This window comes from Chelonus insularis, unplaced genomic scaffold (assembly GCF_013357705.1).
Source record: "Chelonus insularis isolate UGA/USDA-ARS -01 unplaced genomic scaffold, ASM1335770v1 contig_24_pilon, whole genome shotgun sequence".
Lineage (NCBI taxonomy): Eukaryota > Metazoa > Arthropoda > Insecta > Hymenoptera > Braconidae > Chelonus > Chelonus insularis.
The window spans coordinates 1,457,590-1,484,244 of NW_023276446.1; the positions used below are offsets into that span (position 1 = coordinate 1,457,590).

Genomic DNA, 26,655 nt, shown 5'->3' on the forward strand with positions numbered 1-26,655 from the left:
AATTTTAATCAACTGCAACATGAATTAATGTTTTAACGCTAATAATATGTTCAAAGTTTTAAGTTTTTAATGAGTAAATTATTAAAAGGAGAATAAATTTGTATAATCAATTGTAATAATTGTCATACAAATTTATTCATTTCTATAATTAATTTTGTAATAATTTACCGTACATAATATAACTGATGAATATTATTTCGTAGCATGATGTAGGAGGGACACAAATAAAACACATAAGCTATTTTTTTTATTATATATTTGCAATATATTCTACAATTTTTATAAATGTAAAAAAATGTGGTTACGATCCACGTAATAAAAATAAATAATAATTATTGTGGATCATATGTATCAATGTGAATTGTAATATAACTGATGATATAAATACATTGTAGTACGAACTTAGTAGGTATTAAATAAATGAATCTTATAGATAACATAGTGAAAAAGAAATAATGAAATTCGAAATAAGGTAATACTGCGCAATGGAATTTAGTCGTAATATAAAATACTCAGTTATATTACCAATTTTATATAAATTAAAGCATTCTTTTTAATTATAACTTTTGATGCCAAATTGAAAGTGTAGTTTCATTACTTTGAAACTTTGATTATTATAGATCAGTAGATTAAATGAATTATCAGAATGTTAATTCATAAGAAGAAGAGTTGTTTACTTCATTGTCGATTTTCTTAAAGAATTGTGGATGTCATTCTGCGAGAGTAACTTAATAAGATCAGTAATTTGTGTCTAAACTAAAATTAGAGATCGAAAAACGTATTCCATTCTATTTTACTACTTTGAAAGTACATTTTGAATGTCAAAGTATGGAAAAAATCAATATTGATATCCACCATTTGCTGCAGCATCACCACCACTACCCGAAGGATAACCATTTCCACCTCCGCCTCCAAAACCATTGCCACTACCAGGTCTTCCAGAAGGGTAACCTTCATTTCCACTGCCACCAGAATCTCCAAAACCACGTGCTGCATGAAATTAATTTCATAAATATGTCATAGCATATTAATAAAATTTTTTGTTTCTTTTCTATTATTAGAATAATGTCTTACCATTTCCGCCTCCGAATCCTCCCTGACTACCTGATGGCCCACCTGATGGATATCCTCCTTGACTACTTGGTGGACCACCTGACGGGTATCCGCCATTACCGCCACTTCCACCTCCGAATCCTCCTTGACCACCTGATGGACCACCGGAAGGATAACCCCCTTGGCCTCCTGATGGACCACCAGAAGGATAACCCCCTTGGCCTCCCGATGGGCCTCCAGATGGATAACCTCCTTGACCACCTGATGGGCCACTTGGTCCACCAGATGGATATCCACCAGCTCCACCACTACCCCCAGCCCCAGTATTTGCTTCACCTTCATATCTAATTTGAGGCTTAAATCCATCTTGATCGGCTTCATATTCAACAATTTGCTTCCTTCCATCTGGTAATAACACATTAAACATACCCTGCGCTCTGTCACCATCACGGCTTTCTGTTTGGCCGAATTCTGTACCAGTTTGAGGATCATTTACTTCGTAATTAAATTCATATTTCGCTGGTTCCTGAAATTTAATTAGTTGTTCACTCGTCTAAGAATACACATTTATTTATATTTCCATATATTAATATTACATTATTTTCTTCTCCACCAGACCCACCGCTACCGTATCCACCCCCTCCTCCGCCAGGTTGACCTTGAACTCCAGATGGTGGAGGTGCATAACTGTCAGGTGGACCATAAGAATCAGATGGACGCCCTGGACCTCCGTTACCTAAAATTGCACCATTATCACGCACTACTGTTGCTGATATTAATTTAGTATTTTAATTAATTTTGTCAATGTTTTTATTTTTATTTTTAATAAGTCACGCACTTCTGTTTCAATTTCCAAAAATAAGAAAAAAAAATTAATATATTTATAGATGGTTAATTCCAATGAAAATATTAATTGATGAAAAAATAAATAATTTTACCTCCAAATCCACCACCATTTCCACCAGCTCCGGGTGGTCCATAACTGTTAGAAGGTCTTCCACCGTTGCCTCCTTGTCCACCAAAACCGTTCCCTTGACCAAATCCACCACCCTGTCCTCCTTGTGCTCCAGGAGGACCATAACTACTAGAGGGTCTACCACCGTTGCCTCCTTGTCCACCAAATCCACCACCTTGTCCTCCTTGTGCTCCAGGTGGTCCATAACTACTCGAGGGTCTACCACCGTTGCCTCCTTGTCCACCAAAGCCATTTCCTTGACCAAATCCACCACCATTTCCACCAGCTCCGGGTGGTCCATAACTACTTGAAGGTCTACCTCCTGAACCGCCCTGTCCATTAAAACCGTCTCCTTGTCCACCTTGTCCTCCAGGAGGTCCATAACTACTAGAGGGTCTACCTCCTGGGCCTCCCTGTCCACCAAATCCACCACCTTGTCCTCCTTGTGCTCCAGGAGGTCCATAGCTACTTGAAGGTCTACCTCCTGGACCTCCTTGTCCACCAAATCCACCACCTTGTCCTCCTTGTGCTCCAGGAGGTCCATAGCTACTTGAAGGTCTTCCTCCCGAACCTCCCTGTCCATTGAAACCACCTCCTTGTCCTCCAGGAGGTCCATAACTATTTGAAGGCGGTCTACCACCACCACCTCCACCACCATTTTGACCTCCTCGTCCATTATTATTTCCTAAATTAAATAAAATATGAAATATTCCTAAATTTACGGAATTAATGGCTATATCACTAGATTATCCAAACACTGTGTCGAATGAAAGTTAATCCTTGTTACGAGAAAGAGTATTATTAGAGAGGATCAACAATCAATTTAAATATCACAAAAAAATAAAAGTTCACAACTTATTTTACCTGGAGGTCCATACGAATTCGAGGGCTGTCCGCCAAATCCATTTCCCGATGGTGGAGCTCCATAACTATCAGAAGGTCTACTAGCACCACCAGCATTACCACCAAAATCACCCCTTGATCCTCCTGGTGGTAAATAGGAATTCACTGGTGGTTCTGGTTTAGCCCATACCGCAACTAGCACCGAGATTACTAGCATTAGCTAAAAAATAGTTTAATAAAAGAAAATTGCGAAAAAAAGTAGAACGGAAGAGAAAAATCGCACGTTATTTTGTCACTTACCTTAATCATGATGAAATATAATAAAGTATAACAGGAAAAACGAAATCACAATAGTTGTTTAGTGTTCCCCAACAAGGGGGAAATGAATGGGAAATTTTCTAGTGTCAAATTAAATGATCGTTTGTGGCTCGCGTTTTGCAGCGAATAAGTAACCCACCACTTGAGAGTGGTGTCGTGGGAATGACAAACTCGTCGTTCTAATCCGCTTTATATATCCCGAAGACGATCCACAATTTAGAAGCATGGATTTAGTACAGCTGGGGAAGATTTACCGCCAAGATCGACATAGTCGCGTAATGCCACCGGTGAATCCTATCGGTGACGGTGGCAGATCTCTTTTCAAAAGAGTGGGGTCAGAAACATCTACCACATGGTGAACGAACCTTGGTTGCATCCTCAAGATAACGAATTACTGTACTGTCTGCTCTGATTTTACCTCCGGAATCACTCGGTAGTATGTACTCGAGTACATGGGAATCATTGCAAAATACGGATCTGTTACACTCAATTTATCGACCACCTTAAACTTTATTCTCTATTCAGTTCTCTACTTTATATATTCACCATTTAATAGCAATATTTAAGGTAAAAAACCCATCTCCAAGTTCTCCAACATCATCATCATCATTTATTTAGACTATTTTAAATATCCATTCAAAAAAAAAAAACTAGAAAATGATCTTCTAGAACATAGAGAATACTTGGTGTCATATTTACATGATCACAAAACGATTATTGCATCAATCATATTTCCGTTTGAAATGTAAATGAGGTCCTTTGATCATTATATAAGATTCTAACATGAAAGAAAAATAATTCACATCTTTCGTCAGAGCAATTCAGAAAAGGGTGACAAGAGAGTAAGATATTGGGATCATCTTAACGACAGTTAGATAAAAAACATGTTCTTCTTGTCTCTCGTACACTCAAGAAAGACTTTTGTGCAATCATCCCACCTCGTGCAAGATGTAGAGCTTGGTAACGTGAGATGCACCTCGAAGATGTGATGTTGTATACATCGTTGCATAATGAGTTTATTGAAACCTCGATTTTCAATACTTATCCTGAATTGTGTAATTATTATCGATTTCAATTAATTATGAATAATTTATATTATAGATAATATAAATAATCTATGATGTAATATGATCAATTTAATATCATATTGATCACGTAAATTTTCAATGTAATGATCACACATTATTATGTGACATAATAATAATGTTTGTTATACGTAATTATAATGATTATTAATTATAAATGAAGAAGTGTCTAGGTGTTTTGTTCATGCAAATAGTTAATTGAAATATGCCTTGATTTTAGTAACACATTACTGTCGAGTCCTGGAATTCATCAACGAGTGATTCACACGAAACTCAGTGAACAGGCGAGAATTTCGCTATTTCACATTGGAAAAGTGGCATGAGAGTTGGATGGTTACTGCCATTCAGACGGAAACTACTTTAAGATGCTCTCTTACAGGCTATAGTTAAGCAATACTCTTCACCTGATCTAATTTACTGTGGCAACATCGATCTGCAGCTGTCTCTTTTCCTTACGAAATCATTCTATATCCTCAAGTATATAAATGCTCATCGCAAACTCGACTGTTGGTACATTGCGTATTCTACTGTCATATCAGCTGCATCTCTTTTACTTCTCAGGCCAATCTCAGGTGAAATAAAATGTTTATTTTAATCCATATATAGAAATATGGTTTTCACTATATACAAGAAAATTTCTTTTTTTTAAGATATTCAATTTAATTTATTCATTTTTATACCTTATGTTATTGTTATTGTTATTAATAGTTTATTTAAATATTATCCCGAATACAAACGAAGAAAATTCTAAACTCAATTTTCAATTATACAAAAATTGGCCATTATTAAAATTCAAATCAAAGGTACATTTAATAGATGTGATTACAAAAATAATTTTATAACATTGATTTATATAAGTACATTAATTTTTTTCAATCGTTATATTTGTTGTTTACAATTTATTCAAATAGCCGGCTCTTTTGTGATTAGTTTATTGCATTACAGGCCGTATTAACGTAAAAATTGTATTGATTGAAATCCACCATCCATTTTGATAGCAATCCAGCTAGCATATATTTTTCAACTTGATTTTTTAGTCACTCACTTTACTAAAGCACAGAGTTATTAGTTATTTAATCAAATAAATTAACTTTAAATTTATTTCCTTAACAAAAAATATTTAAAATAAAACAAATATTTTTTTTATTTATGAATTTAATGAATATTCTTTAAATTTATCTCCATAAAGTTCTCGAGAAAAAAAAAGAACTGAACAACAAACTATTATGTTTACATCAACTTACATAATCAAGTTATTGAATTTCAAATTTTTCGAGTAAAATACATTCAAGAGGTGTAATACCTCTCGAAAAATACTAACTTCTGGGGAATGCAATTTTTTGGAAAGAAACACGTAGCCTCGTATCAAAGAGTATTTTTACTTGGTCAATACTTTGAAGTGAGCCAAGGTGCATCACTTTTGGAACTTGTAGTTTGTGGTCAGCAATAGAGAAAGGTTGAAAAGGACGAGTGAACCATGTTGCATAGGTCAAGCTTTTCATGTCGAATTCTTTATTGCCTCGTCGCCTTCACAAATGGATCGCGAGAGTTCTGCCACAACTTGCACCTCACTCATACCTTTTTACTTGAGTTAAATTCTCTTTGATGAGGTATAGTGTGTTTGATGCTAAAACAGGCAATCCTTGAATTTCAGTTGGTTGTATACACTGCTTTTTTTTCATGTTACATCATTCACTAGTGTTGTTGCAAAAATTTAATATCAATAAATATAAATTTAGTCTTGTAGGTATTGATGTTTTATTGAGAATTTGAAAAAAAGTAGGGAGAAAAAGTACAAAAGGTGGTATCGAAACGAATGAAACTAGTCTTTAGGGAAAACGATTGAACGGAGATTTTTCAGACAAGTCCAACTTTGCTTCTGATTTGTATCGAACGTCATGCATCACAAATTTATATACATACAAGTTCAGTTAAAGTTTTCTTGAATTTCAATACTCTCTTTGGGACTGCACGTTCAAGAACGAAGGTCTGCTTTAGCGATTTTTCAGCCAATTTCTTTTCATTTCTACAAATAATGTATGCTGATCGAACGTTGATGGAAGATACTGTTCAAAAAATTCTGAGTGATGACACTAAAAATATTCAAGTTGAAAACTCTAGTGTTTTCTAAGTATCTTTTTATTATTTATAATATTCCAACATTTCTCCATTGATTTATTTTATTTTGATAATAGAGAAAAGTGTTTCAACATGAGATATAATTATTGTTCATCACTTTAATTATTAATTACGAGATTGATCTTCAAATATTCTATTTTCTAGCTGGAGTAATATTTATTGTACATGGGTCACCTTACAAATTGTTTTATTTGTATTTTGAAAATTAACATGATTCCGAATATGTCTATATATAGATAGTAATATAAATTTAAGGGATGTATTTTTTGGGGACAAAATCGAGATAGAACGTATCATTTGGAGACATGTGTATATTTTGAGACCAGGCCTCAAAATAACATTGGACTCAACGTATTATTTAGGCCACTGACTTTATATACAAGATATTACTTGAAATCACGACGATGCCAAGTTTTGATGAATTTTTTTTATTTGAAACAGAAAATGAAAATCAGAGCAAAGTTACACTGTACTTGCAGGGTTATTTTTTTTTCTTTAACTGTGCGGCCGAAGGCACAGGAATTTGTAAATTCTAGAGAAGGATTTTAGTCGTCTATTCTCCAATAATACATAAGGCGAATTTATATCGATAACTGATTTAAATATTTATCTGTAAATATTAATTGCTCTGATTGCTCTATTACAATAATTAATAACGTTTAAATTATCTGGTAATTGGAATTTTAACATGTTGAATTTTTCACTGTTTAAAACTAGAAATAAACCGTTACAATTGAAAGAAAGATAAAATAACCAGTAATTTATCAATAGTTACTAAAGTTTCATGGTGGATAATGAAATTTTTCTTTAGTAGCAAATTTTTTTTTAAAAGTATCAGTAATACTTGGGAAACGTGGAAATGATATATTGAGCAGTTTTATGTTTTCCAATTTAAAATATGCGATCATATAAATAACAACGAATTTTTAACGTCATACATTTTCGTTTCTCAAACGGTTTATCGATAGATGAGTAATAGTGATAAATCATGTTATGAGTTATTTGGATGATCGGAATTATAACAATTCATATCATATAACTATACGTAAATTCTTGTCAAATATTTTTTACTACAAATCTTTATATATGATTGGATATTCTGTTTGAATTATCTGAAACAATGAATTGATACTAAATGTTATATTTTTCTTAAAAATAAACTTCTATTTAGATGATGAAGATGGAAATAAAAAAAAAACCCCACATTCGATAAATTTATTTTGATAAATACGTAACTATCATTATTTATTCAATTTCTTTGAATCATTAATAAGATAAATGTTTGAAAATAGTTTTAATCTAATCTAAATTTTTAAAGGATATAAATAAAAAATATATCTAGAGTATCCTATAAAATTATTGATCACTCTTAATAAACTACTTTTTTTTTTTAATAATACTATTTAAGAAAGTAATCTCTAATAAATTGATTAAAATATTATTTTGATATAAAACAAGAATAATTCATAAAATTTTCATCATTCAAATGTTACCTCGGGGATGAATATTAATAAAGTTGTATATCCATGCGTATTTGACAGGTTCAAGCTTGAGGGTAGATGAGCAATATCTATATTTGTTGCACATCGATATATATATATATATATAAAGCTGTATAGACAAGTGATTCAGGTAACTTTTTAAATTTTAGTTAAAGTTATTCTTGCAGTCGTGAATATATATTTATTAAAAAAATAAAAAATATAAATTATTTTTGAATAAAATATTGATAATTATTTGAATTTTTAAATTTAAACATATATATATTAAACAAAATATCCTTTAAAAGTTAATCATTTTATATAAAATTTATTTTTGATTTGTTCATCATTACATAAGGTATAATGAAAAATATTTAGTTTAATTTTTGAAGGGAAATTGAGAAATAATTATTTTGCTAACTGAGTCAATTCTTTGTCTGTGCATTAAGTTGATTGATTGTTTCACTTTTAAGATACGATAAGGGACATCTTGATAGTAAGAGAGGTAAAGACGATGTGTTTATTTGTCAGCTATCAACTGTATAGTTATTCACCTATAAAAAGAAACTTGTTAACTAAACTGTTTTCATCAAAATTCAACAAATTTTTTTTTAATAAAATTATTTTAAATAAATTTTTTATAAGAACGTTTTTTTGGATAAGGTTACAATTAAGGGACACATTCACTTTTCTAATTTTTTAATACACAGATTACTTCACAACTAGCCCAAGACGCTTCTCAGCGAATAATAATTTTTGTCAAGATCGAGGGGAGTCGAACTCGGAACCCTTCTAGTTGCGCGCCAACTGCTAGACCAGTTGAGCTATTTCATCAGTCTATATATTTCACTTGAAATCATACTTGTATTCGTCAAACAGTACTCTTCCCTTCATCATACGGCTTAAATCGAATTATTCACTATTTCAGTGCATCCCTACACAATTAATTTATTTTTGAATATGTCTCTTAATCGGAATTCTACCCCAATGTTTTCTGTTAATAGCTAACAAAATGGTGACACATCTTTTTTTATAATTTAAATCAAAATGATCCCTCTTTTAGTTGAATAGTTAAATACAAATGTTAAATATTGTGTCATTGAAAAAAGAAATTTTTTTTTCGAAAAGAAAAACTATAATTAAGTATTAAAAAAATATTAAATAATCTAAAAATAATGATAATAAAAATAATAATAACAGTGAAAAAACAAGTGGCGGATGTTTAAATTTGTTGGTATGGTGACACAATTGTTAGATTGATGAGAACGAATCGCAGAATGAAAACCTCTGTAATGAACGAGGATTCGATCTTCCCACGGAGCAGTGAAAGTGAGTTCCTTGGAGATTAGTTCACGTGTCGACCAACACTTTGGCCTATGCTTCTTCTCTTTACTCCTCCACAAGATCCTTCGTGTGTACTGTAGTTGTTACGGTCGAGACTATTCAAGGTAGCTCATTGTTTCGATGAGATTGAATCGTTGCACCGCAGAAATGCGATAACTATTGCCTACTTGTTGTTCACAAAGGTCGATCAATATTGGCCAACCGACGGGTGTGACTAATAATCAAAAAAAAAAATAAAATAAACTATAGATTAATGCCAATTTTATATCTTAAACAAATGATTAATATAAGTTTAAATTATCATGTGATTTAGCTAACAATAATACAAAAAATGTAATGGTATATGCATGTGTTCCCAAGAAATTCTAAACAGGACGATCAATTTCAATGATGCAATAATGTTTCTATGATGCACACATAGCCATCATTACTGTAATATTTCTTTTGATCATTTCACTATGCTCGAGAAATGCCGTTGTAATAATACAACAACTCGTGACTTGGATTAATCTTTCAATGTAATGTTCACTGAGATTTCAATAAATCGTCGATCGTCGCATGTACAACATAGTCTGTATGACACGTCATTGGCAATTATTATTATCGATTATTGATAATATTTTATTTCATTATTTGCATTTAATCGGTAATGCTAATTTTTCCCAACTTCTGTTGGCCAATTAAATGCATTCCCATATATATTAAGTTAAATTGATGAATAGGAACCAGCATGATATAAGGAGATATTCTGAAAAAATTTTATGGATATAATGTAAATTAGAGGTATACTGATCATTAATTTAATGTCTACAGGGAAATCATGTTTCTAAAAGTAATTAACAACACAGTAATTACAATACCGGCTTAGCAAGTTTTAATAACCCCTGAAAGTGCCAGGAGGCCGTTGAAGATCCAAACGTGGAGTTCCTTCATAAGTGACCTGAGCACTGAATCCATGCTTCCAGTCTGCTGTGTAACGAACTATTTGCGTGCGGCCATCCGGAAGTTGAACACGGTATTCCCCTCTCACAATGTCTCCATCGCTAATCGCATTGTGTGAATAGTCATTTCCAAATGCATCTTCCTTTACAGCGTAATTGAAATCAAATGGCATTCCAGGCTCGTGGTGATGATCACCCTGTCAACATTCAAGTTTAACTATTAATTATCTTCATTTAACTATTTTACTTATTCAATTAATCACTATGTAACATTTAACTCTTTACAATTATACACATCTTTGAATTTTTTAGATCAATCTTTTCAAACAGTATCATCAGCAATCAAATGACATATCATTAAGGATAAAATTAATTTTACTTCAGACAACGAGTTATTATTCAAAATGATAAATAAAGTATTTTTAAAATTCATAAATACATGTAATCATTCATTGTACACAAAAAAACAAAACAATTGTGATGTAAGAAATCAATTAATTACTTGAGAGCCTATTGTTTATTTTTTTCATTGCGATCTCGACATTAATTCAGCGTTGAATTTAAAATATACTTGGAGAAATAATTATTACTATATTTGTACATTAAGTGAAGAGAAATGACTTACTGTAGAATGATCATGATTGCCAGTAGGTTGTGGAGTGTAATCTGGAAAGCCAGGAGTAGGTTTGGGTCCTGGTCCAGGATATCCCGTGGGTCGTGGAGCTGGAGTAGGGAAGCCAGGAGTAGGTCTTGGTCCAGGACCTGGATAACCTGGTCTAGATGTTGGAGGTCGAGATGGTGGGAAGGTAGGAGTTGGTCTAGTAGGTCCAGTTGGAAAGGATGGTGTTGGTCTGGGTGTTGGGAAAGGTGATGGAGTTGGTCTTGGTGGGAATGGAACAGAGGGTGTATTATAATTATATCCTTTTGTTGGTTCAGGAGGTAAGTAAGTGTTGCGCCTTGTTCCTGGTGGTAGGTCTCCAAGGACATTATGCACCATCAAACCAAACAGGATCAACTGAAGCAGATAGTTAACAATTTTATGAGTTGATGATAGTAATGAATGATGTAATAAGTGTTGATGAGTCTTTGTAACTCTCATAGCAGGTAACAGTATTGTATAAAATAGTGAGAAAAAGTCACTCATTAACAGCTATCATATTAGATGACTGCTATTTGGCACTGAATCTGTCTTGTAGCTTCTCATCTTTCTCTTGTGGGAGTGATTAGACCAAGTAATTGGGTCGATAGTGGAAGTTACAACAAACACTGTAAGAGGTAGTTAACAGTTCTTTGGTTCTCCACAATTTCATTTGGTGAAATATCCGTGAAGCTAATAGTTGTTGGTTGAACAAGCAATCAACTGAGCGGAACATCATCGGATATATATTTATCTCAGTATATACTTTTATTTGTTATTTCATTTATTTATTGTTTTTTCTTTTACACTGGTCATGTTTATTTCCATTTTTGTATTGCCATGGTTTTATTTTTTTGTATGGTCCTATTTTTAGTTCACTGTCGATATTTGTAGTGACCACTGGTGAGCTGTCACGTTTCACACCCGTGACACGCATATTTTTATTAAACCAAAATATTACAGATCGTGCGAAGAGCTATGAATTATATTTCTCATAAAAACTGTCGCAACAATGCACTCTCCTATCTTTTCCCTTACTCATTATTAACGACTCTCATAAACCGCACGCGTGAATTCTTCTGCAAGAGTTTGGAGTAATTCATTCGTTTGCGTTGAAATAACTTTTTTGCTTTCATAAATATTATCATTTTATTACCAGACGTTGAAAATGAGCTAAAAGTATACGAAAACAGTATAGAGTTCATTCGCCTTGATGGAATAATAATTGCTACTATTATGTCAACTCTCACACTTAGTCGATGTTATATTTCAACTGCTCTCTCATTGCATAAGATAAATCATACTAATTACTTAATGTCTCCTCATCATTCACTATTTCTAATTCATCCTAGTCAATCAATTATTTTTTCATATTCATCAGTTATCATCATCTCCAACCTAGACGACTAATATCCATTAATGTTTGTCTATTATTTATTCACGAGTATTAATGTATTCAATTATCGATTAGTCTAGACTATTCTTCTTAGAAATTATTTATTTTTTTAGAGATATTAAAATAAACAAACCGTGTGGTATCGTAGGACACCGGGTAGGAACGGAGTTCTTTATGCTATTTGACAAATACTTCATTTATAAATTCTGATCAAGGTATTTTGCAAGAGAATATATAACTTGAGTATAAATGTTATCTTATTTTTTTTCATAAATTTACAATTGTTTATAAATATATATTAGTGATATTTTGTTGATTAAAAATTAAATAACTTTAAAACTATTGATTGCAAAAAATCCAGACTAGTCTTATTCTTTTCCTCGTAAAATTCTCTAAAAATCATCCGAACCACGTCTTGATCTCCAACGCGTTCTTTTCGAGTTATTTAATAAAAAGTGAGCTGCGCGAGAAGATGGATTACCTTTTCTTTATAACGTCCTAAAAGAAACTTTGTTTCAAGAATGCTCATAAATATTGACTTTTGCAGTAAACAAACAATTAAAGCTTTTATTCACACCAGTATATTTAACTTCAGCAGGTGAAATAAAATACGATTCAACGATAGTTTATGTATTAGGAAAAACGGGGGGTTACAGGGTGGCAAAGAGATTCCGGACGATCGAGAGCAGTGTATTGAGTATTGCATCACCTTTCATCGAATAGTTGACTCAAGTTGTACTCTAGCCTACTTAGATGTGACCTATTGAAGCCTCTGTATACAGAAGAATTTGCACACAAACACACATTTCTTCATGTATTCACATTTTCTAGTACCATTAAACATAGAATAGAACATTCTCTGGTAATCATTTGTCGAACCTTTGATCTCAAAAAAAAATATTTTACTTTTTTCTACAAGTCAATAACTATTAAATTAACAAAAGCAATAACAATGGAGACCAAAAAAAAAAAAAAAAACAAGTAAATAAATAAATACCAGAACAATACTTTTAAACCCGAATATTTTTTAGAAAATTCAAATAATTTGATGAAAAAAAATTTTTATTAAAAATTTTCCAGCAAAATTTTTTTTTTTCAATAAAAACTATTTCAAACCCCTTTCCACGAAAGCACATATTTTCGTGTCTGGCATGTAACAGATGAAGAGACAAGGTTAGGCTGACAGTGCATTGAAATATTTCACGAATGGATGTTTATTGCAAGCTTGGAGATCTTCAGTGAGTCGAACTGGGTGTCAGAAATATCAATACAAATATCTAAAGACGTTTTGTCCTGTCTAGGACGTACCTGAATGCGAAGCATAGTTCAACTTCAATATATTTAATTATTTTAACTGAAGTACAGAGTTGCACCCAAACGGGAGCAGCTCACAAATAGTTTATTTGACACAGTCACTGAATAAAAAATTCTCTGGAGAGTTGAAACAAATGACAGTAGAAAAATGACCAGAGTTCAATTTAGCAAAAGACAACGCGATATGTTTAAAAAAAAGAACCAAGGGATAAACTTGTATAGTTGGAATGTTAGAAGCCGTTTATTAAATGAATATGCATAGGCTGTCGAGCCAACAACGGCAACAGCGACGCGAGATTCACTACGTAACTGTTCGCCATCCAGTCATGTTCTGTTTATATAGCGTGGGCCTAATAAGACAAACCTTCGACGAGTCTCAGGGGAGCGAATAAAAGAGGAGAGGACCAGCGATCAGTGCTGCTGAAATAGAGGGGCAACAACTCCCCTTAGTCTTTCTTTCATTTAAAGTATCGACCAAGCGAGAGACTGCTTTGACTCTCAATATCCTCACTTGAATCCTCCATGGTGATGACTATCAACTATGAAGCCACCAACTGTCCTAGGAGTCTTTGGTGTCAGAACTCATTTGTTTTCGTGCGTGAACACGATTCACCTCGATAGAATAGCTCTTTTGGGACCACTGAAAACCGATCGACCACGTTCGTGTGCAAACAGACCAGGTAAACAAATGAAACCAGTGGATGAGAAACCTCCGGAAGTAAAATGCTCCAGTAGTGACTCTTTTCGAGCGAAACCGTTGGCTTTGCTTCAAGCACCGTAACATTAACTATTGATCCAACTAAGAGCGAGAGTATGACGATGTACCACTACACTATAAATTTAGCTGTTTGTTTTCTCTATTGCTATTCCCAATGTCCATGCTATCGATCCTTGGTTTGTTATTGCAGGTGCATGACTTGAAGTGAGCAACTTTGACACGCGATGTTGATGAACAGTTAGTCTCTCTGTCTCTGTCTATAACTATTAGAAACTTTGAATCATGTTTGCAACAATTAATCCTGTCAATCAAATTAAATTGTTGCTGATGATTTCCTGATGGAACTGAAAAAGCTACGTAGCAAGAGAGTTTTCTACATGGAAAAAGTTGCATCTTTCGTCTTGCTTCAGTGTAGTTGCATGACAAAGTATTAGATTAAGAAGTTGGTATATACTCTTTTAGTTTTTATTTATATTCATTCAAGAATTCTGACATTATCGGACACAGTTGGGCGCTGTGCCCATGCCAACTTACATTATCGCTTACCTTGGTGTGAATGAAAATCCCTCTAGAACAGCCGGCTATTATCCTTCTAACGACTAAAATATAATGTTTCCTTATAAATTTATGTAACTTTCTGCATAATACCTGCGGGACCAACGTTCTAACTTTCATGATAATAGTTTCGTCCGAGAATTATGAAGAAGGAAAAAAATGTAAATAAAAAAACCATAATGACAAGAAAATTTAAATTTATTCTGCTCAAAGTTTTTCACGTTAGTTAACGGGATAATATTATGTGTGCTTTTTCCCCTGGAACTTTATTAATTTTTAGCTTTGATAGTGAATTGGGGTAGATACTTTTAATCTAGATAATTTGTGCAGAGTCATAGATACTCAATTAATTATTGTTGTTATTAGTTAATATAAATATTATTCAGATGATTCTATAGCTCACTCTTTGTTTTTCAATTTTATTTTAAGTAAACTACAATCTGTTATTATTTCATTTATGAGTGACTATGATGTGATTTTTTTATTGGTGACATGAGTAGACTGTACTCTGATGATCCTCCATTGAGTCACTCCCTGTTTTTTTCTCTTTAAGAAATAAATGAATAAACAAAATAAAAATAAAAATGTTAATAAGGTTAATAAGGTATACTGTTCAAAATAAATATTTATTTCCAATAAATTTTTTTTTCAGTGCAATATACTTGATTAAATATAATAAAATACTTGAGATATTTAACGTGAAAGGAATATCTCGTGAGAACCAAGTGACCATTTAAATAATTTCGAGATTCATCATATCACTGAGCTATAATTCCCCATATAAAAATAATATTAAGTATAGGATACTCCTACATATTCTTGCTATAACATCATCTAATGTCAAGTGGTCATCACTGTAAACATATCCAATAATATCTAAACAATTTACTTTACATCGCTTATTGCATTGAACTACATACCTCGATTAGGTAAGTTTGGTGTTTCAACGACTTTATTGTAATCAATAATAATTATAATAACAATAAGAATGAAAAAAGAGCAATCATTGTGTAGACCACAACTAATCTTGTGGTAATCACAAGTCAAGGAGTAAGATGTTGGTCGGTAGAATACGTTGAGTGAAAGGTCAAGGTTCTGACTGACATTGTTTGATATAATTTGGTTAATTCACACTTGTCATGAAAACTCTTCTCTTTACATTCATGATTTACATATTGAACTTGCAGTTAAGAATAACAAAAAAGTATTATTTATAAAAAGATCCATTAAATTTTACATTTAAAATATAAATTTGATAAAGAAACTACATCTGGATGTAAATAGAGAAATAGGGTAAAAGAAGGATGTTGATAAGATAATGCATGTTTGTGAAACAAGAGATGTTATAACGAAGAGTGACTAAACCTAGATTGTCACCTCGTAACAAATTGGAAGACTGAAAAAGTTTGTACGATGTTTTAAGCCATTGCAGAGTTTTTCAATGAACAGAGTTGTTACCGCATGGTGGAATTTTCTCGAAACTCGATACTACTTGGAAAAGTGGTAGAAAATAAAGAATATAAAGGTGTAGGAAATGGAGATAGAAAAGTGAAAGAAGAAGAAAAAAAAAAGGTAAAAGAGAGTGAGGCGAAAATTTCGTTTGGCAAGACGACGAGACGCGCAAATCGAGAGACTTTCCTGTGCCTCTTTCTCTGAGGCGCCACACACAGAGAATGGGGAAACCAAGCGGAACACAGAATTCGCACGAGTCGTGAATTCAATGAGAGGCAAAGTATCGGATGTTACGTAGAAGTTTTATATGATATATATATATATGTATTGAGATATTTTAAAATGTATGTATATGAATGAAATATGCCGATAGTACATTCACTCATTTTGCTCGCTTTGTGTCGTCCCTGCGCCTTCAACCAAGACATTCCCTCGACCACGTGGATGAAAGTGAAAACTTGGCTGACTTGCTTGCGGATGACCTACTGCATCTTAAGAATCTAGGTGCCCCCTTCGACTTGGCCATTCTCTTAGTCGCTTCTTTGTTTTTGTTTTCCACTGGTGCACGTGGATCCAAATCGTGTAAGTATCTTTTTTATTTTTATTTATCTATTAGCCAAAATAAAATAATCTAAATTCATCCTTCTTTTAAACGTCGATTGCACAAATTAAATAAATAAAAATTACAAATAGAAAAAATGGAAAAATTTTATTTAAAACTGTTCTAGAGGGATAGCACCCTTTATCAGGAGGCATAAACACACAAAAGGATTATTTTACAGACGGTTTTATAACACTCAATATATAGAGAGTTTAATTCATTATATAAAAAAAAAATATTTAAAATATTATTTAAATTATTTTTTAAATGAAAAATAGAATAAGCAAAAAAAAATGATGTGAATATAAATATGAAATAAATCAGTGATGTATATTATAGATAATTAAACAAGCACGATAGTTAATGAAGAGAGGGCTTGTGTAATATTGGCTGTTAGATACAAATATATTTGAAAGACGTCTAAATCGACGAGGCAAAATTCACCGGATATTTCGTCAAGCCCTTTGTTAGAATTTCGTAATCGCGATATCTAAGAGGATGATTTCGTCACGGGCGATGAGAACAATTTGATATTTCCTGTATCATTCTCTCTTTGTAACAAACTAAATATTCCATACGCAGTTGATATTCCCGAAGCGGTAAAACGACTGAAGAAATGATTTCCCCTGTGACACTATGAGAACTACTTTGGTACTCGTGACAAGTTTAAAGAAGGCTTCGTTTGCTACCTCACCTGCAGTAATCATCAACTATGTTACCAAACATTTAAACGACAAGAAATGGAGATGAAGAGAAAGACAATTACGTGCCAACGACCAAATCGCTGAGTTTGGTAGCCAAATTCACGACGAGCAGTCGTCTCTCGTAATTCGCGTTAACGTTCTCTGTAGTCGTACATTCTCTTCCCATAATGTAGAGATAAATATTCACCCTCTTGGGTTACAGGCACATAAAGTGAAAGAAAAGACCGAGAGATTATTCTTCAAAAAATTGTGCACTGAAGAGAGGATTTATTTATAATAAACAATATTGTTTGTAATTAAATTGCCATATTGGCTATTTAAGGATCTTATGTCATTTATATGTAATAATTATATTAATTAAATTGGATCATTAATAAATAATTATTCTTAATTTTAGTGTATATATACGCGTGCATGCGAGAGAACGTAGATTCGAACCCACCCCGAGACTGTAAAAAATTTATTGAAGCAAATTAATAAAATTCAACTCAAAGTACCATCCAATTACGAATATCAATAATAACATAATTAAATAGAAAAATTGTAGATAACATAAAATGTTTTTTTAAATAAATAAGTTGAAATAAATGACCTATTATTAATATTAATTATTTTACATATTTATTTATAATAATTGAATTTTAATTAAATTTTTTATTAAATTAACTAAGAATATGAATTCACTGTATTCAGCTCCAAATTTTAGTTGAAGATCCAACTGATTTTTTTTCGAGTGTAGCCAGTGAGAAGGAGCTTGAGTGTAGTCTGGGTCTTATGCAAATCATACGGCCACGAGAGCTGCACATCAGAGTGACGCGGGTAGCATCGCGGAATTGTGCTACGGTGTTGTAAGGTCAACCAGGAGGAAGGTTAAAGCCGTTGCCAGAGAAGCGTGATTATTATATGTATAGAGAGTGTTGTATTACGATACCTCTGGGATCTGCTCTCGACTATTTACTCTTGGTTTTATTTGCGTGCAAAGGGACCACAACGTTATGGTTGTGCCTAGATCTAGGTGTGCCCTCTTAATGTCATGGATGCAGGGCGCATCATAGTCTTCTGATGCTTTCAATGATCTCCAGTTCTAATTCAATCTGATCTATAAATTCTATCGATATCTTGCAATTGCCTCGATATTTAACATGTCCTAATATCCAACCTTACATCACACCAACTTTTAAATATCATGCCCTACAATATCATAATTCTACTAAACTTTTCTTTTTTACTTCATCAAATATTCTAACAATGATACTATTGTTAATTACTGATCACTGATAATCGTTTTGAAAGTCTATATTTCATCATTTATTTAACAGTTTAAATCAATTTTTATTGTCTAATAATATTATTAGATCATCAATATATATATTTGTTAATTATAAATAATTTTAAAATGTTGCTAAATAAATTTATTTACAGATATAAAAATAATGTTCATAAATTATTTATATTATTAACAATGATTTATTTGAATAAAGTCGTTATTTAGCTTTATTCTCATAAAAGTAAATGAAGATGGTGGTAAAGTGGGTACTTTCTCATGGTAAAAATAATTAAAAATAATTGACGAGTGATGTGTTGGAAAAACCTTTAGTGATAGTGAATGCGAGTGATAGAATCGAGAGGAAACAAGCGCGGGATGGGCAGTCAAGACCTCAGCCGCGCCTCAGCAGTCGACTCAACAAGAATGTCCTTTGTAGGTGTATGTTCATTGTCTTTTATAAAACATCTTTTATGCTGACGCATGCAGGCATCGAACTTGATATCTAATTTTATTCTTTTATTTGTCTAGAATTTATATTTATATATATTGAGTAATTTTATATCAAGGATATTTGATGCTTTAATTTCGATTTTATTGGATAATAAAAGCCGCATTGATTAGGTAATAATTTTTCTTTATAATAGTCTATGTAGCATTTGAATTATTTGTCGTGACATACGGACAGGATACTTAGTATACTGGGCACGGTAGCCAACGTGAGAGGACTATGAAATTGCAATGTGTGTCTTTACTACACCAACTACTGTACAACATCCCTACTGATGTCCTGGATAAAATTAGAGTCGGAGCAGTACAATAATTGCAGACGAGTTACTCAAATTATTCTCTTACTATATCGCGATGTCATTAATTCTCTAGTGTGTTCGTCTCTCTCGTTGTGAAATCTTGCGTGCTTCAATTAGAGATCGTACGATAAATGAGATGAAACGAATTTTTTTTTTCCTTACCTTAATCTCAACTACTATATTGGGTAACTGTATGTAACGATCTCTACAAATTGATGCAACTATGACAATTAGATTGTAGTAAAATTATCTTTGCTAATTTTCCTTTATTTGCCTGAATTTAAAAAAAATTAACATAATAACCTATTAATCTTAAATAAGGTTATATTGTATCAATAAAGACCTTCTCATTTGGATAGAATGAAGAATAAGAGCCAAGAATTAGGACTACACATGCGCATAAACCAACTTTTTTGCATTATGATGCCTCTGCACATGCGTCGTCCTTATTTTTAGCTCTCATTCCTTATTCCATTCAAGCGTCTGAAGACTCTAATATCGTTAGAAATTAAATCTGAGGAATTTTATAATACAATTTTACCCCGGTAATAATGAAATTCGAATAATAGCATTCTGGATTAATTATTAAAAATGAGATATTGTTGTATACCAATATTATTAACTCATAATAATAGTAATATTGATAATAAAAAGGATGATAAATAGAACATATGGTATTTTTATTCTTTCTACTAATTAAATGAATTTTTTTTAAGGGTATTAAAGTTGCCATAACTAATTTTTCTTTATTTGCAACAAACAATATTTAACGTCAATTAATGTAATATATTATTCAATTATTTATCATTAAACAGGACAATGCGTTAAAGTTAAGAAAAATTTGCAAAGTCATCATCAGTTCCCGAGGGCGTAGATCGACCTACTCGAGTGATGAGTCCACGGTCGTTTGTGGGTACAGAATTTTGTAATATGAATGACGAGCATATATGGAATGAAAATGAACTAACAATCAGGTATAGTCAAATTTCTAAGGATTTTCATTATTACATTTATACCGTCTTGAATCTCTTGATGAATTCACTTATCTCTAAAACTATGTCAGCTTGACTTGACAAGTTTACTATTCTAACTCATTTCCTCACTCGTATTACAATTGTGTTAATTGTTGACGCGTAAATAATTGTCTTGATCATTCGCCATCTGTATACTCATTTACTTACTAAATTTATTACATTGTATCCATCGTAGTTATTTATTTCCCCATACATTTATACATCTATTTTTATAGTTACAAATTAAAATTTATGTACTAACTATCATCGAAATGATTTACGATTATTTGCGTATCGAAAATGCCATAAATTTATTCAGAAATTACATATTTATTATTTCCATGCATTGTATATCTTAATATTTTTATTCAACTAATTCAATAAAGTGTGATTAATTAATAATCACACATGAATGATTTCTGTAATAACAATTCAATGGATTCTCGTTGACGATGATGAATGAATTGTTTTTTGAAGCCTCAACAATTTAAATAGTCAGAAAGAATATTATAAAATTTGCTGATTAATCACTGAAGACAAAGAGTCAAGAAGATGAAAATATTTTTAATAATGAATTGTCATAAATATACAACAACACGATAAACTTTTTAGTGTAATTAAAAAATGCATAATAATTATTTCGAAAGATATATTTGCTGAAAGAGTCAATTACCATTAGCATTTAAATAATAGCATGGTAAATGTAAAAAATAATAAATAACTTGGCTAACTCCATCAGGATTCTCTGTCATTAACCAGCTAAGTGCATTAGCTAAAGGTATATATATATAATAGTAGTATACAAATTTATTTCACTTGCAAACGCATCAGATCACTACTATATAGAAATGAAAAGGTTACTGCTTAAGATTGAGCACCTTTTGTGATGCCAGAAACTTAACAACTGCATTCTCGGTTCAAACATCTTACTTCTGGTCTGGAGAGGTGAAAAAAATTTTGTTGAAACATAAAATAAAAATTATAAAATGTGTTAGAGGAGTGATGAAGATTGATGACACTGTGGGATTAATATTTTTTTAATGAACAGTTTTATATATTTATTGTTGAAGATGAAAAATAAAGATTGCATTAATGACATTGAATAATAATCATGTAATTTATTTAGCTGTGATGATTTTTATCATTAACTACTGACAAGAATTTTATCGTTTGCTCATTGGCGGCGATTGAATATTGAATGAAGAATGAACAGAGAATGAAAGTATAGTAATGCTAAAGTCATTTGACGTTTCATTAGTTTTAATTTGCATATACATGTGTATGGAGGAAGTGAGAGGTAGCAGTGCTCTTGTCATCGATTAATTCAATATTGCTATTGCACCGGCACTATATATACATTCCATATAACTTATTTCTTCTTTTCAATATATTCATAACAAATATACATCACATTTATTTATTATTACTTGTTGTACTACATTTTCGGTACATATATTTTATACAAACTCTCATTTTTTTGTGCAGATATATGTATTAGAGAGATAGGATAATGGCGATATGAAAATACTTCAGGAAAAATGTGAGATAATTCCATTGAAATAATTTCATTCTAACGAATTCATCCATCTGAAAAGTATCTACTGATATTTAAAATAGATGTGAACGAATTCCATTTAAAAATCCAATCGAATCGCTTGAAATGAAGAGAAAGGTTTTTTTTTTCGTTGGTGATCGATTAAAATTGATCACCCTTATATAGAAAAGATTAAAAATCATAATATTTAAATACGTATTTATTTTTAAAATAAAATAATTCGAACTTTTGTACTCTCGCCATCTATTATGCATTATTAAGAATAATATTTTCCTCAGGAAATTAATGCATCTTTATTTAAAATAATCGAACACAACAAAATGTATTTTTTCAATGAATTATTTTATTATCTTAAATAACAATTCTAAAAAAAAATAATTAATTGCGATTATTCAAAATTTTTATTTTGTTAGTTTAAAAGAATATTACATGTTTGTATATGATTAAAAAGATGAAAAAAAATTGAGCAATTTGTTTAGATATTATGTAAACATGATTTACGATTTAAGATAACAAGGTGTCTACTATAGACTGGATACTTGCCAGGTGTCTACTGATCAGTAAGCTTGTTGAGTTCTCAACAAGCAGTTATCTAAACTTTGGTGAACTCGGTACCGTCATCTCGTTGAACCTCTCTGCATCAAGCTGTTACCGCGTGTAGCATATTCTGCTTTTCACGAATACCGCTTAATCGAGTGTGACGTAACACTGACACAAAGTTTCGTGTGGGTCAAAGCATTTTGGCAATTGTTGCTAGTTTCATGAATCGATTGCTACAATTTCCATGATTGAACTCGTGGATAGAATGAAATAGCATAAAGATAACGATATAAAAGAGTCAAGAGAAGACCTTTTGAAACATCAAACGTATTGAAAAGCAGCATCTCATTCTTTAGAAATACGCACTGTGCAGTGAACACATTACATATTTACGAGCTTTTACGCTACGTTTGTACGCTTAAGGCTAGTTCTACACTTTAGGAATTCTCATAGTAACTTTGTGGTACAGACTGGAGAAAAAATATCTACACCACTTTTCATCTATTTACTATGAATTCTATCTCATTTTTAATCTCAAACTATACATAATGTAATGTTTGGATGTATTTTAATGTCTTTAAATATATTTTAAGCAAAGTTAAAAATGAATGGTAATAGAATTCAAGGATTTAGGTTAATGATTATTACCAAAAGTTATTTTTAAAATTTTTCTGAAATTTCTTCAAAATGAAAAAAGTAATAAAGATTTCAAAATTAGCTTGAGAAAATCATTTTTATAAATTTAGATAAAATAAAAATAAACTATTATTTAAAAAAAAATTTATCAGATTTTCATGTCCCCATATAAGAATGCTGCAACTATTTTTATTTGTGATTGAATTGTTATGAGATAGGAAATTTTATTATATGAAAAAATTATTGACCATTTACATTCATATGGAATTCCCACTTTTTCCCCATATTAGCAGACTATTCATTGACTGGATGGTTGGCTCTTGAAGCAAAAAAAAAAAGCACTTTCAGCTTCAACTTTTTATAACTCCTAAGTGAATGATCATACAACAATATTCAAAGTGTCATTAAAAGCTAAAAGCATTTTTTTGTTGATAAAAAAGGCTTTACTAAAATTTGATCAGAAAATAAAAAAATTAATTAAAAAGTTTATTACATCAACAAATAAGATATTACAAAATTATTACTCCATTGCTCATGAAAATTTTATTTTTCACTGGAATAAATTACTATTTGGAAAAAAATTTATATAGAATTTGTTTACAGAAACGCACGGTTGATTTTTTTTTATTAATTTACGACTGGGACTAGTGCACAGAAAATTGAAGAATTGTTTTAAGAAGGATATGGTCTCTGGAGAAGATCTTTTATTTTACTATTCTTATTATTATTTTATAATATATTAAAAAATTAAGCATAAAAGTGTCATGATGGTTGTACAGGAAATGTGTAGGAGTTAGTTATAAAATTACTCGTAATTGAAGATTGCATTAGAGTTGATAAATAACAACAATAAAAGGTGATTTACATTAATTGGGAATGCAATGTCTCGTCCTCAGTAAATAAAGTAAAACGAAACAATTTTATAATTTGTAATCCAGAACGAAGCTAAAACAGTGGCTTTATTTATCTAGCAAAGTTTTTTTTTTGCAAGTTTGTGGGGTATTAAAAGGATATAAATATAACTCAATGAGGTAAAATTTGATAGCGCGTGGTTCTTGTGTTGCAATTTAAATACGTAGCGATAAAAGTAGTAATTCCATGAACGCATTGGGCGTGGCGCATTTAAATGGACAGTGATCAACGAGTCTCCATTGAGAAATGAGTCAAAAAAATATAGATGCGAAAATTTCGAAATATTTTGACAATAGTTGGTACTACATGGTAGCGAGGACATAGTTTCTATACGCAGTGGTTACGAAGTGCTGCTGATATAGTATCCGACGAAACGGCACGTCCTGTAATTGTAAAGGCGATAATGACCCGTGCAGGAACACGTTTGTAACGATCCGCACAATGCCTCAATTTCGATTCTCGCGATATAGCTGTTCTCATTGCATATCAACGTATCTTGAATCGATTTCGGATATCGGTGATGAACGACGGGGGATAAATAAAGGGAGGAAACAATGATTTCAAAGCCAGATAGAAACTTGGAACGTTGCCGAAACGAGTTAAATATACAAAGGATTCAGATGTATTGTAGTGTAATTGCCGTTACTACGAGGTCAATTGGATATTATTTTAAGTACTTATAAAAAAATCATTTTCATTAGTATGATGGATTTCAATTCTTCATCTATCCAATCTTTTTTTCTATTTAAATTTCTTCCATTACCACCATCAGATTCAAGGATTATTATTATTATTGAAATTTTTCTCATTTTAAAAAATGACACTTTTATATAAACTTTTATTTCTGAAAAATAATGCAAGTCTATAGTTTTGCCGACATAAAACTATTGTAGTTAATGTCTACTACTTTCAACGAGAGAGGCGCCTTCGTACAGTACTATTCCATCTATGAATCTAAGATTATAGCATAGCTGACGGCACCAAAAACTTCTTTTTCCATCGTTATAAATATTTATAGAAAACTTTAGTTTACTCTTGCGACTACTTACTGTGAAGTAAACTTACAAATAAATGCTTTTGAAGTTAGAAATGGAAATACATTTGTTTTTAAATTTAAGTAAATTTATTCAACAAATGATTTTGTCCGACAATATTGGCTTTATACTACTTATATTTATTTTGCTCGAATAGAAGTTTCGATTTTTCAATTATTATATATAAACTTCAGAAAAATTATGCATGGTATCGATAATGTTTTTTCTTTACTTTATTTTATTTACAAATATTTCAAATTCTTCCTATCGATTAAATCGACAGTGCTTTTACTGATGGAAAAAATTTCTACTGCTTTCTCCATAAAAAACTACTACTTTTCATTTTTCCTAATAAAAAATAAACAGTTGTAGGAAACAATAACAAATCATAGTAAATAAAGTAGAAATAAATACAGCTTTTTACAATTTTTTAAAGATTCTACTAAATTTTACGTCTTCCTACACTGTTTCACATCTAACATACAATTGTCAAGAACCCAAGTTTAACTTTCCATTGCTGAAGATAATCTTGACTCAAATTTCAATTGAATACCAGTTACAGTAATACATTCCTAAACATCCATTTTTTTTACCAGAGTTGTATAACAAAAAATTTTTTCTCAGTCTACTTCACTTACATATTTAAATTTGATTTCAATTATTCCTTTTATTCAATAAATATTTTATGATATTTATTCGTAACAGAAGATAAATGAGATCATTTTTATTTATGATATTCTATCAGATATGTTTTTTTTCTTCTATATTGCATTTATTACAATTTCGCATTAAACTCGCAGACTAATTTATATGATAAAGTTACATATTCAGTTATATATGCATACTAAGATTACATCATCTATCTCTTATTTGTATTCAAAAGATAAAAAATAAAATAGTACATCAAATAAATAATAATTATTATAAAATATTTACGTGTAGGTATAATTTGTTTAATTTCATGTACATCAAATGCATTGATATTCTTTGTGTTTATTGATAAGAATCGTTGAGAGGATAACTCACGCTGGCACAGAATTAATTGGTATGCCGTGGTTTACCTGCTTTGTAAATGTCTGATAAGCTTCTTCAGCGATGCAATATACATATATTTATGTCACTTATGTTTAGCATCATGAATACACGAAAACATATTCAAAGTGATCATTATTTTAGTTGTTTAACACTAAGTAGGATTAAATAAATTTAAATATTATCTTTAGCATATAGTTAATTAAGTCAGTGATGAACAGAGCTATTAACTCTATTTATCCTGAGCTTAATAAATTTGTAAAAAATATTCTAAATTATAAAATACAAGCAACAAAATGGCAACAAGTAATTATACATGCTGGT

At 31.3% G+C, this 26,655-nt stretch overlaps 2 protein-coding genes across 3 annotated transcripts; both read right to left on the bottom strand.

The window, feature by feature from the left end:
* Window positions 1–325: 325 nt before the first annotated feature.
* resilin lies at window positions 326–3,322 on the bottom strand. Its single transcript, XM_035079528.1, has 6 exons — window positions 3,152–3,322; window positions 2,873–3,071; window positions 1,992–2,693; window positions 1,650–1,789; window positions 1,075–1,579; window positions 326–990 (listed from the first exon to the last, which is right to left on the bottom strand). The coding sequence occupies exons 1-6, from the start codon at window positions 3,158–3,160 to the stop codon at window positions 839–841; spliced, it is 1,707 nt and encodes a 568-aa protein (XP_034935419.1). The 5' UTR covers window positions 3,161–3,322; the 3' UTR covers window positions 326–838.
* A 5,247-nt stretch (window positions 3,323–8,569) lies between these two features.
* LOC118064720 (ribonuclease 3-like) lies at window positions 8,570–13,816 on the bottom strand. 2 transcript variants are annotated; one of them, XM_035079529.1, is made up of 4 exons: window positions 13,501–13,816; window positions 10,785–11,174; window positions 10,079–10,356; window positions 8,570–9,432 (listed from the first exon to the last, which is right to left on the bottom strand). In XM_035079529.1, the coding sequence occupies exons 1-3, from the start codon at window positions 13,513–13,515 to the stop codon at window positions 10,093–10,095; spliced, it is 669 nt and encodes a 222-aa protein (XP_034935420.1). In that variant the 5' UTR covers window positions 13,516–13,816; the 3' UTR covers window positions 8,570–9,432; window positions 10,079–10,092. The 2 variants fall into 2 exon arrangements, with proteins under 2 accessions (XP_034935420.1, XP_034935421.1); XM_035079530.1 differs by lacking the exon at window positions 8,570–9,432 and adding an exon at window positions 9,456–9,966.
* Window positions 13,817–26,655: the final 12,839 nt, after the last annotated feature.

Coding starts and splice junctions, on each gene's coding strand:
- resilin (XM_035079528.1), bottom strand. Junction 1,790..1,991: donor AAATGGTGGTGGATTTGGAG/GTAAAATTATTT, acceptor GTGCAATTTTAG/GTAACGGAGGTCCAGGGCGT. Junction 991..1,074: donor AGGATTCGGAGGCGGAAATG/GTAAGACATTAT, acceptor AATTTCATGCAG/CACGTGGTTTTGGAGATTCT.
- LOC118064720 (XM_035079529.1), bottom strand. Junction 10,357..10,784: donor GCAATCATGATCATTCTACA/GTAAGTCATTTC, acceptor GAATGTTGACAG/GGTGATCATCACCACGAGCC.